Below are 12,289 nucleotides of genomic sequence, written 5' to 3'. Positions count from 1 at the left end.
AAGAGCAGAACCAAGTCATCAAATGACTGGCTACTCCAGGTTTATTTAGCATACTCTACAGGCAAAATGGAATTAACTACCTTCCCAGCCCCAGGCTCTGCCCCCACCTCACAGGGCTCCCATCATCACAACAGGGTCTTTACCAGCCTCAGTCTCCCCATACAGAGAAATAGTTATTTTAGCCCTGAATATGTAAAAACTCCCCATTCTCAGCTTAAAGACAAAAGGAGTGACAAGGCAAACTGTTCTGCAGAAAACTTCCTATTAGAAGAAAGGTGTAATGGCAGCAAATGTAGCTCCACTGGGAAGAATAAAGGAATTAAACACATCTACCTTCTAACATACAGGGTTTGTCTTGGGCAACGTACAAGACTGAATCCTTTACAGTATTAACAAAGACAAATATCTTTGGTCAATCGATCTTGACATGTATCTTCAAATAAAGATGAAATTTGCCCTATAATCTATAGCTGGTCAACTGGATCGCTCTCCCTTCTTGACAATGCAGTTTTCTGTAAAACCACAGCAGCAGTGCTGGGATTCACCCAATCTTTATACAACCCAGCCATCAGCTGCTCAGGCTTAAGTTCCTCACCTTCACAAGGCTCCAGGCTTTGCTGCAAACCTTCTATCAGTTTCTATTGATGCTGTCTCTCTGTAAATAAGTGCTGAATTCAGAAGTGGTTGGTGTGTACAAATATGTAATTAGCAGCAACTGCCTTTCCAGCATGCAAAGGAAATAAAGACTGCAAAAGGCATTTAATTTCCTGGTTTCCTAGAACCAAATTCTTTAATGTCTTGTATTGAAAGATTAAATATTTGTTGTCAGAAATAATACCACCTTCCTAAATAACCTGAATCAAAATCAGCACCTACACACGTCTATATGACTTGCACCTACACGAAATAAAAGTATTTCAGGGCTCTGCCTAGAGAAATAAAGCACTTTTTCATTTTTCTAAAATGAAAAGGTTCACTTCGCCAAGCATATTTGCTTGCTAAGAAACAACAGAGGCAGGTTACACATGTTTTTATGTATTTAACTGTAGCTGTGACTCCAAAAAACATGACAAATCTACTGCTGACAAACAATGACATTTCCATTTCCAACATTTCACTGGTAGCCCTCTAAGAGGTCACTCTGAAAGATTTCAGTCCATCTAGACGTTTTAGGTGTTTCAGCACACATTACAGAGAACCTTCAGGATAATAAAAAGCAGAAATCACATGCACATCCCTGCTGACTTGTGTGATACAAGGCATTAGCGAACAATGCAAGAACACAAGAAAGCAGAACGCTCTTGTGTTTTTCAACCTTGCTATCTTCAGTGGAGAGAATAAACAGTAGAAAATGGCCATGTCTGTTGCTACAACATACACACTTGAATTTCTGTCATGCCTGTTTTCAGCTCCGTAACACAAGGAGGGATTTTAATAGAGCCGAAGGGTGCAATCAGCGCGACTGTGCTGCCAGAATCGGCACGGAAATGCTGATAGTTGTAATTAGGAAGAATGTGTAATTGAAGTGCCGTATGCTCGAGCCTGAGGTGGTGGCTTTAACATGAGGTGCTGTGCTTCTCCCTAGACTCAGAACCACAGGCTCCCATCAGACCCATCCAGCCACAGCTCACCTCTCTGTGCCTGATGCACCACAGCACCTTGGTGACCAGAGCGGGACTGATTCCCAACACCCATGCCATAGATGGGTGGTTTATAAAATGCCATGCCTGCTTTAGGAACACACTCCATGCACCAGGATTAACAGAGCAAGGTGCTGACATGAGAAAGATCCACTTTTTGCAGCAACAAAGACTAATTGTGGCCTTGGAGCCTTGTACAGTTGGGAGGAACAGGGGGATGTCTGAGATGTTCTCAACCCGAGAGGCAGTACTGCCGCTCAGCCTCACATACCTCTTTTGGTTTTTTGCTAGAATAACCGAAATACCACTGGAATTCAGCAAGAACTGCACAAAATCAGAAACCTGTGATGGAAATGAAACCATCAGGATTGGAACTAGATGACCTTCAAGGTCCCTTCCAACCCAAACCACTCTATGATCTATGATTCTATGACTTAGGCAAGACATGCACCTGCACGGACACCGTCAGACAGCCCGGCCAGTTTGGGAGGATGGATTCTGCCCTTGGACTTCTCCTAAACACACCTCAAACCAGGCTTTAGAGTAATTAAACTTTAATTTTAGCTGGTTAACCCACACTGAGGAATCATTTATGAGGACCCTCAGTCACCTTAATTGCATAATGATAAACTAATTTTCAGGGACCCTGTGCGTGGGAGAAAACTTTTCAGGTTTGGGCTTTTTTCCCTTTTCCTGTGGTGGGGTGGGAACTCTAAAGACTTCAATTAGAAGCAATTACTGGAGATGCAGAGGCTTCTCTGAGGTTAAGCCGCCCTTCATTTTCTCAAGAGAAGCCTTTAATTAAATGCAAATAATCAAAAATTTCATATAGCAGATTGCCATAATTTCACTATTAGTTACTGGATCACAATTAAAAAGGAAAGAGGTGGGCAGTAGTGCTAGACGGACATGAAGTAATGAGAACTCATGAGGTCAAGGCTGAATTATGTGCGTAAATTTATTCCTCTTCTATTAAGTCTGTCTGCAACCACATCATTTCAGTGTTAACAGGTTGTTCTTCATGCAAGTGCACTGGAGTGTAGTCCCATAGAAACTTGTGCCTCAATACAAATAATTACCTCAGTCCATCTTACTGTTGACCATGGCAGTGAAGGCAGGATCGGTAATGGGGAAAACGTAAGTGAAGTGGAAATGACCAGAACTAAAATGCAAACTATGATGAATTCAAATGATATATTCAAGTTCATCTCCATAGCAGAGCTCTGGAAGAACAGGCACGTGAAACGGCAGCAAGTATTTTAAATACATCTATCAAATCAGGTATGGTAGCATACAAGTGGTGAAGTGATAATACAACATCTGCAGGAGGGGACAGGAAAGACAGACTCCATACAACCACAGGGCTGTAATTCTGTCCTCAGAGCTATCAGTCTTTACAGCAGGTTCTGACAGAAGGTAAATAAAGTAAATGCACACAACTGCATAGAGAATATGGCACTTTTCCCCTACTGTTTTTGTTTAGTCAAACACAAAAGCTTATCATAGCTAACAGGCAGCAATGAGCCCTCAAGCCGGGGCTTCACCCAAAGACAGTGAAGGTTTCGGCTGTTCAGTGCTTTGCACAGTCATCTACAGTGTAAGACAGAGCCAGCTCCGTTACCTTTCCATGGATTATGCTACAACCCATATGCAAACAAGCTACAAGATGCAAACAAGCAGGGGTTTGTAGCTAAATGCAAAGAAATGTTTTAAGCAGCAGTTTTCAGAAAAGCTGATGGCTCTGCAGTTGGAGGCTGCTTCAAGGGGCACCTAAGCCTTAAGGCAACCACGCAGAAGAGGTGCTTCAGAAGAGTTATATTTTTGTTATAGCAATAAGCTGCTTGGTTCTCAAAGCTGAGAAGGTCATTGCTCTCTGCTATAGAGAGAGTGCAGGAGGCATGTCAGGAAGTTCAGAAGGAAAGAAAAAAGAAGAGCAAGGAACAAGGGAAGCAGCAGTGGAACGCTTACTGTACAGCTCAGCTTGGCACGTCATTTCTGTGTGGATTCCCAAATTAAAACATTTCTTCTACTGTACTGTGAGAATATAGGGAGGGATCAGATTGTGTGCTATTCAGAGGACTAACTGATTATTGACATTTTAGCAGCGAGCTTGTTTTTGTTCTTTTGCACATTTATAATAATACCTTTTACATGTTCTCTAAGAGACAAACCTCTCTCTGGTGCAGAACTGCTAGTCTGAAGATCTTTTGTTGGCACTGAGACGAATGCTAATGCAAAATATCTTATTTCTTCAGATGAAAGAGAAGCTGAGAACAAACCCTTCTGGAGGGAGGTGGCAGAAGGTGGGATCTGGGATCAAGAGTTTATGACTCAGCCCCCCCCACAGCCCACCCATGCCCTCCTTCCTGTTTGCCAGGTCCTGCTGCTATCATGCGATGAAGCAGCTCCTCCAGGTCTGATAAAGCTTCCTATCACACTCTCTGCAGCACAGCTGGGATGTGGGTCACCAGCAGACAGGACCCCCTGTGTTCACAAGCAGAAACGCCTGGAAGTGAAGCCTTATGCCAGAGACCAAATACTCAGACTTACATTGCAAACCATCCAAGTCCTTGCCACTCTCTTCCCTGCTCCATCTATTCTAATCCCTCTGTTCTTTGGGGGACCAAGCGAAGCCATGTATTTTTTATGCAGTGATGTATTTTCCTGCTGTGGAGATATGCTGAAGACTGGTTACTGAGGCTTGACAGCGTGGCCCATACAGCACATCTGCCAGGTGCCTGTATGCATGCGCTGAACAGAAAGTATGATGACAGGGGTGTTGCTGAGTTTCCAACAGCTTCCTTCAAATCAGAAGCAGTAATAACCAAGAGATGCTGGGTTCTGGGGTATCTGGGTGTCAGGGATAAATTCTCTGGTGCCCAGTAGGAAAACAGCATCCATAAAAGCTTTTTCTGGTATGGGGACATTTGTAATATCTCTCACGCCTGGTTAGTAGCAAGTACAGAGATTATGAAGCAGCTTCTTTCACAGTAGGGATACTAATAAATAAGATTGCCTTCTTCTGCCTCTGAGAAATACAGAAACTAAGTATGTTTGATATATTCCTGTCTCTTGGATACATACTTCTGTTGACATGGCTTAAGTATGAACAGTGGCTTAGGAACAATCACGAACTGAGACCTGGAAGCCTGTCCATCGAGTTGGAAGCACAATCACATAAGCTTCTGTTCTTCATGAAACCCAACCCAAAACCTTTGAGAGAAAAGGGCCATCTGCCATTGTAACACTCAGTACACCATAGATTGTCTCGTGCAGTAGTCAAAGAATAAAACCAAATAATTGCCTAAATGACTGAAGTGCAGCACATCCAGCTTGGTTTAGTGGTAGCAGTAGAAGACTTACTATTTCACTATTTCTTTAGCTCCCATGACATATCTTTAGGCATATCCAGTGCTATGGCAGGCCTCTGAAAAACTCAATGGTTCAGCAGAGAGTAGAGACAGTAAGGTAAAAATATGGGGTCCTTTCATCATTTTTTGGTAACAAAGAAGATGAAACCCTTATGTGCTTATCCTGGCTGGGAAAATGTGGTATTAGGATAATAAAAAGGAAACATTATTAGAGACTGAGTTTTCAGAGGTGTAGCACAAGAAGAAACTGATGCACTATAACTCAGCAAGTCATCAGTACCAAATACTTAACACTCAAGAGGACACAGTAGTGAAGGGGCAAACTTGTAATACCATCATGCAATATCTCATTAAAACGGACTCCATTATTCTAAACACCAAAAGAGAGAAGCCAAAAAAGTACCATATGTATCTTTAAAAAAGATAAGCAATCTCAATTGCTTTTTTGTACAGAAATAGAAACTCTGAATAAAATTCAGACCTCTAAAAAGAGTAAAACAAAAGCATAACACATTTTTTCCTCAATCCAGAAGGAAGAAAATTTGAATTGACTCTAAAAAAACTTTGCAAATATAGCGAAGGGCTTGATCCACTGATGTCAATATCAAGATTCCTTCTGAATTCCAGGGGGTAACAATTTCACCCATAGAAACTTCTTCACTTAATAGTACAGTCACTCATAGTATTGCTGGTGTTGTCAGACCACTACAATGTTAACATCTTTACATCAAGAGATGCAGTCCACGTGAATGAGGGAAGAAAGGAAATACACAAAGCTCTTGGGTCATGCAGGCAGCCTCAAAACAATTACTTGTTTTATAACAAGAACAACATGAATTAGGAAAGAAAAGTGCACAATTTTGTATGTGTGTGTGTGAGAGGAAGAGAGGAACAAAAACCTTTCACTCTTTCCTCAGTAAGAATACAGTAATACTAATTCTAACTCTAAACAATTTTAGCTGACAGATTACAGTTGCACTACAAAGCTGAAGCTGAAAAGCACTTCACATTTCTTTCCCATGTTGGCCTTACCATTTGCACCTAAAGAGACCCCAGAGAAACCATGAAGAGGGAATATAAACTGCACAGTCAGTTTATATTGGGGCAATTTTTAATTAAAAAAAACAAAACCGAAACAAACCCTAGTCCTTTAAATCATTAATAAAAGAATCCTGCCTGTTACGGTAATGAGTTTTTCTAACTCTAATCCATCTTTACGTCTGTGTTATTACCCTACTGTTTTCCTGTAATTGAAATGTGGCAGGTAGTTTACACACAAGAGGGAGTAATTGTATAGGAAATAAGTGTTCATAACCAAATTTTTAAAGCTCATTTTTCTTATCAACTTTTAATAAAGAAAGCAAGATAATAATGATATTAGAGTTTGTGCCACCTACAGCAGCACTTTGTCTCTCTAAATAGCTAACATTTCACTCAAGGATTCTAAACCATAACCCTCCAGTTACAAATGCAGCCTGCAGCAAAAAAAGGAAAAATCTGAGCAGCAGCAGTCATTTGTTCCTGTTCAATTAAAACAGTAAAAAATGGCTGAACCTCATGCTAAAAGATGCAAACCTTCAAAAAACCTGGCATGGTCCTGGAAGGAGAACACAAGAGTTTGTGTTTGCTGTGGTTATGAAGCACCCCAACCTCAGCCTGATCAGGCCAGGAGGGAAAGCTCCCCCTCTCCCTGCATCCTAATGAAGATGGGATGAGGCAGGTCGTTGTCTGCCTGTTTCTACATTGCATTTCCTTGAAGTGCATGTACAGATAGCACAAAGCTGCAGAATGTTTTCCTTACAAAGCCTATGCTGGTGCCTTTGCTTTGGGAGATTCCTAAAAGACAGTTCACCAAGCATTTCAAACCTTGCAAACTGATTAAGGAAAAAATATTATTTTTCCATTTATTAATGTTTAGAGTTTAGTAGAACCTGCCAATACATAGGACAACAGGATGCCACATGCAAACAGCTCCTGTCCCAAAAGCTTACAATCCAAAACATGAAAACAGGCAACTATGGATAGAAACACCAGGGAAGGGCAAAGGAAAAGCAAACGGTTCTCAGTGCTTTGATAGGCAGACAAGTAGGTGGGTGTTTGCCATTTAAATGCAGCCACAACAGGACACAATTCTTGTCTCTCCTGTTTAGAGCTCTTCCTGCTGCCTAACAGACCAAAAAAGGGTACTAATGGATAATGCTTTAGACTCCTAACACTCTTTAAAATACCAGGCATTGTAGGCTACCCTTGTGGAAAGAGGTCAGTGCACTGCCACTGCCATTATCCGAGTCTTCTGAGCCTTGTACTGTTTAAAATAAGGACATTGGTTTGCTCTGTTTATGTATGCACATCTTTTGTTGTAATATTCCAAAATTAATAGTATACAAAGCTTTTAAAAAGTGGTTTAAGCTTACTAGTAATAGCTGAAATAGAGATCCCTAGCACATCACAGACATACAGCAGAGAAAATGTATGTACTTATATGCACAGTCACGAGCAATCCTACTGCTAAAGAACTACATCACTAGATGGTAATGCAGGTGGACCATAAAGAGGAAGGTTGTTAAGAGCTCTGGTTGCAGCCTTGTAATTAGATTGGCATATACAAACCCTCGCAGGGCTCTGCCTGTCTCAGCTGAGCTCTGTGCAGCTTGAGGTTGAGCATTCCATAGCTTGAGGTTGAGCCCTGTGACAGCAGGATACAGCCCAAGCCTGCACTGGTCCTTCACAGTGAGCCACATACATGGCCCACAGGCATTAGTGTTTCTACCCAAACCCACTATGTGCAAACCACACACTTCTAACCAGGTTTGTCCAAGATCTGAATGAAGCAGAGTTCCCTCTACCTATATATCATCAGAAAGCTGAGAGCTGGATGGTGGTTTCTACCTCAATTAGGTTAGGCCACCTTCAGGGTGCATTTGGGTTTCAACCGAAATTGGTGGCTTTGGTCCATATTCATTCTGTGGTTTGGCGCAAAAATCAAAGTAAGGTTAAGAGGTAGCAACCTTCATAGAGCTTCCCACAGTCCCAGAGCAGCATAGCCCTGATGCGAATGAACAGGATAAATGGACCTGGCTACACAAACCAGCTGCAGGACAGGCAGATGATATTTGAGGCCCCCTCCAGACCTGTTTTCCATACAGTCTGTGCCTGATAAAGGCATTTAAAACAAATTGAGGATCAAAAACTACATCAGAAGCGAATGTGCCAGAGGATACACTAGAGAGTCACCGATTTGCTCCAAGCAAATGCGACACTGCTTTGAAAGCCCCATGTAAAAAGCAACAGCCATACATAAATTTGTTTAAGCCTTAAACATTCAGATAAAAGCAAACCCTAGAATATATTAGTGATGCTTTGCTTACTAAAAGCCACTGTTTGGCAGTTTATGGTTTGATTTTGAAGGTTGTGTCTCCTGGTATACAAGGCAGAGGGGAGAGGAAGGGAGGTCAGTGCTTGATGTGGAAGTGGAGTGTATGGATACTGCTATAACGTGGCATGAGAAGGTGGTTTTGTTTTGCTTCATCTCCTCCTCCCTTCTCCATTCCCTATTATCAGCATTTACAACATGCCTGAGTTTTTCTTGAGCAAGTTCGCTGTGCTCATTAAAATACTGTGAGCACTTATTGGCTATAATGAGCACTCATTAAATTCTGGTAAGTGCCAGGACTGGTGTGTGGAGTTGAACAGACCCAGGTTCTGGAGGAGAGCTCAGAGGTGGGAAGATACTGGAAATACTACATTTTCCACAAGAACAGAAATACAAACTCTCCCCTCCTTTTTTGCTCTGCAAGCACTGGGGTAACTCAGACCCGTTAAGCAACAGGCTATTGCTTACTGACTACTTGAATCATTCCCCTGCCCCAGAAGGACTCTCAGCTCCTCTTATCAGAATAGGAACAAATTAAAGATTTTTTTCCATATTTGCATCTCCTCATTTGAGAACTTCCCTATGTTTGTTATTTGGAGATAAAAGTCTGCCTCTGAAAGTTCACTTAGCAAAGTGGTTTTCCCAGCCTCAGGGAACAGTGCAGGAGGGATTGCAGAGCAGGATCCAAAGCAGCTAGTGAGGCTGCAGGAGCAACAGGAGATGAATGGGTGCATACTGGGGCAAGGATCACATTCTACATGCCCTGTTCTTTTATTTATCTCCAACTGGCTGTGTGTCGGAGACCCGTACCCTGACTAGGGTGGCCATGCCTACAACCATAAAGCAGTTCTCACTGCAGGATTCAGTGCTACTATCTATGTTTTTATCACTAATTGCCGTTCATCACCTACTAACTTTAGAATATATGAATTAACTAAACCCATATACAAATATACTTTACCCTGGACTAATCCCTAGTGAATCCAAGGGCAAATGACTGTTTAAAGAAAGAGAATCAGACAAGAGCTGGAAGATCAGTGCATCCCTCAAAAAGCCAGTGTATATCCTAGTGAGATGGAGAGAGCTACTGGAAGGGGGAGGTTTCTATACATATCTCTAAGATATATCATGGACATATCTCTACCTTTCTGCAGATGGCCTGAAAAATGCAATGCATCAGGAGAAGGCAGTGAGGGAGAAAGGAGCAGAGAAGTTCTCCTGCCTTCCCAAGCAGCTTGTGGAGAGCTGACTGACCACCACCACCAAATAGCATAAAGCATAGGATCGACACGTCAAAATTATGTTATTCTAAACAAAGAAAGTTACATTTCTGAAGGGTGAGAATCTGAAATCCCCTTATCTTGTGCTTGGGCACTGCCTGTATAATGAGCATATGACAGTCTTCTATCACCTCAGAAATATCTATTTTTCAACTACATTTATCTAAAGGCCACAGTTCAGCACAAAATGCATATCAAAATGGCACCAATTTCACAAGATTAAATACCTGGTCTGGTTAAGCATTAATTGCTTACCAGTTTGGCTCATTCTTTATCCACTCACAGGAGCTTTTTGTGGATTACTGCTTTATAATTGCTTGCTGCCTAAGTACACAGGCACTGCAATCTTCTGCACACCTTGACAGCTTCCTGGTTAGAGAAAATGAACGCTATAGTTCCCCTGACACAGCATTTTGTCTGCTGGATACAGTAAGTCAGAGACTGTTTACTCAACTTCTCATGGCCCATTAATGACATAATGTTGGACACAGCTGTTCAGCACTTCACAAGACCAAAGCAGAGAAAGAAATGCCGGGAGACTTCAAACATGCTGCTCACATCAGTGACTGGCAGGGAAAGCCCTTGAAAGTGGTCTAGGGGAATTTTGCCTTACAGCTCTCTCATGAAGTAAATCCAGGATTAAAGCCTCAAACTCAGTTTCTCCTGAAGACTCAAATTATCTTAAAATAACTTCATCTGACCAAGGGGGCAATGACTGCTTTGAAGAAGAGGGGAGCAATCATTTCATTTTCATTCTGCCTGGACAAATTATCTACTGAAAAACCAGGGCCTGCAATACATAAAGGCTCACTAGCTCTGGAAGTGGGGTGAGCCTGGTTCATCATGTTCCGCCTTCCAGTGTTTTTGAGCAGGAGGGGTGAAGCTCACCCTGTAAAAAGACAATTCAAGGTTAAGGCACTCCTTAAGATCTCAAAAAGAGTTTGAACAGAGTTCAAGTGATGCACAGAGCTTTCCGGGCCCCAAAGGCACAATCTGGCCCAATGCAGTCTACCTCCCAGTACAGCTGCTCAACATTTTTCTAGGGACTTCTGGAAGGCTAACCCTGGCCAGTGAGTCTGTACAGCAAGGGAATGCTGCTGGCAGGACTGATGTGCACCAACCAACCATGCACAATGAGGACAAAGATATGCTTCTCCTAAGTACCACACCCAGAAAGCCACCCTGGAAATGTTGTTTTTCTTCATGCAGCTTCTGGAATCATGCCATTATGGAAAAATAAAACATGAATTTTCCTTAAGAAAAAGGCAAATCAAGCTTCCCAACTTCCCAGTCATGGACAAAAGCAGAAAAAAATCTAAAAGAAAGGCTTGAACTCATTCCCACACCCCAGTTCAAAATAGCCTATTTCATTAATCTTAAAACACTATGTAACTGAAAATTAGGGGAGAGTGGTGCATACTGTTTACATATATACATGTATATATACAGCAGGTAGGAGGAACATGATTTGCAACACTGAGCTGATTTCTCAGTTTGGCAACACTGTAGACATCACCAGCAGAAAAAGAGGATCACTGGGTGAATTTGTAGTAACGGCTATCCGTGGCAACTAAAACACTCCCTTATCAAAGCTCTATCTGAAGTCATGCTCAGACGAAAGACCACCACCCTCCCTCATCTTCCCCAGACCTTCCAGGGTAACCCCTACTTACAATTGTGAAGTTCATAACCTTCAGAATCCAGATGGTCATAGCAAGGTTCACCAGGATTAAAATCATTAGGAGCAGCACAAAGAAATAGAGGCACCTCTTCCTCCAGCCATAAATCCCCACTTTGTATACCTGGGGTCCTTCCGAGGTCTGCATGGTGCTCCGATGCGCGTACTGTTCCTGAGGCATCTGAAACGATCACAAAGAAAAACCACGTGTATTAAATGGCAAGAGAAGGACAATGATAACAACTGTTTGTGTCTATGTCTCTTAGAGGGTTTTGTTCTTTCTTTTTCAGAGTTTACCAGCTGGGCAGCATCGCTCTCCATACCTTGGTTCTGCATTATCTTACTTTCTGCTTACTGTATGTAGTAACATACCAAAAAAATTTTTATGTGTTAAATGTATATATATATATATATATATATATATTTATAAACACATGTAAGCATGCTGTCTAAAGGTATTCTATGGAGAAACTCTTGAGTGACACTGCTCATCATCCCAGGTTTTGCAATGTAGGCACTACAGAGCCTCCAAGGAAGGATCCTGAGGGGAAAATTTTGCATGCATTTGGTAAAAGCAGTTGAGTTCAGCAGTTTGTTTTGAAGATGCAATATGACTTCTCAGAGGCTTTAATTTAACATATATATATGCATCTCAAAGAAAAATCATTCCTTCCAGCCAAAGCAAAAAGGCAAAACGCAAATGTTTGCCCTTCTCCTGCCCTGTACCCTAATCTTTCTTAACCAAGTAAACCCGAAGCACAAGTTTCTCCAGCTGTCACATCCCTAACAAATGATTCCTGAATATCTATGCTGGCTTAACCCTGGATGGGCATGGCATCCTAGAAGAACACCGGGAGCCAAACTCATTGAAAGAGGGAGGGAAGGAAGGAAAGGTGATGTTGAGGAAATCAGTGCAGCAGCATCTCCAGGAAGAACTGCCGCACAGT

The 12,289-nt window shown here is 42.0% G+C and overlaps 1 protein-coding gene across 1 annotated transcript in view; it reads right to left on the bottom strand.

Moving 5' to 3' along the window:
- Positions 1 to 11,523, bottom strand: part of SGCD (sarcoglycan delta) — a gene marked incomplete at both ends in the record, with an annotated part of 123,102 nt that extends 111,579 nt beyond the window's left edge. Inside the window, one exon of the mRNA XM_080627510.1 lies at positions 11,338 to 11,523. Within this exon, the coding sequence (XP_080483636.1) occupies positions 11,338 to 11,523 (186 nt within the window). The remainder of the gene's footprint in view (positions 1 to 11,337) is intronic.
- Positions 11,524 to 12,289: the final 766 nt, after the last annotated feature.

Source organism: Psittacula echo (assembly GCF_963264785.1).
Source record: "Psittacula echo genome assembly, chromosome: 11".
Taxonomy (NCBI): domain Eukaryota; kingdom Metazoa; phylum Chordata; class Aves; order Psittaciformes; family Psittacidae; genus Psittacula; species Psittacula echo.
The sequence above is the reverse complement of the archived record's forward strand: the minus strand, read 5'-3'. Positions and strand labels throughout refer to the sequence as shown.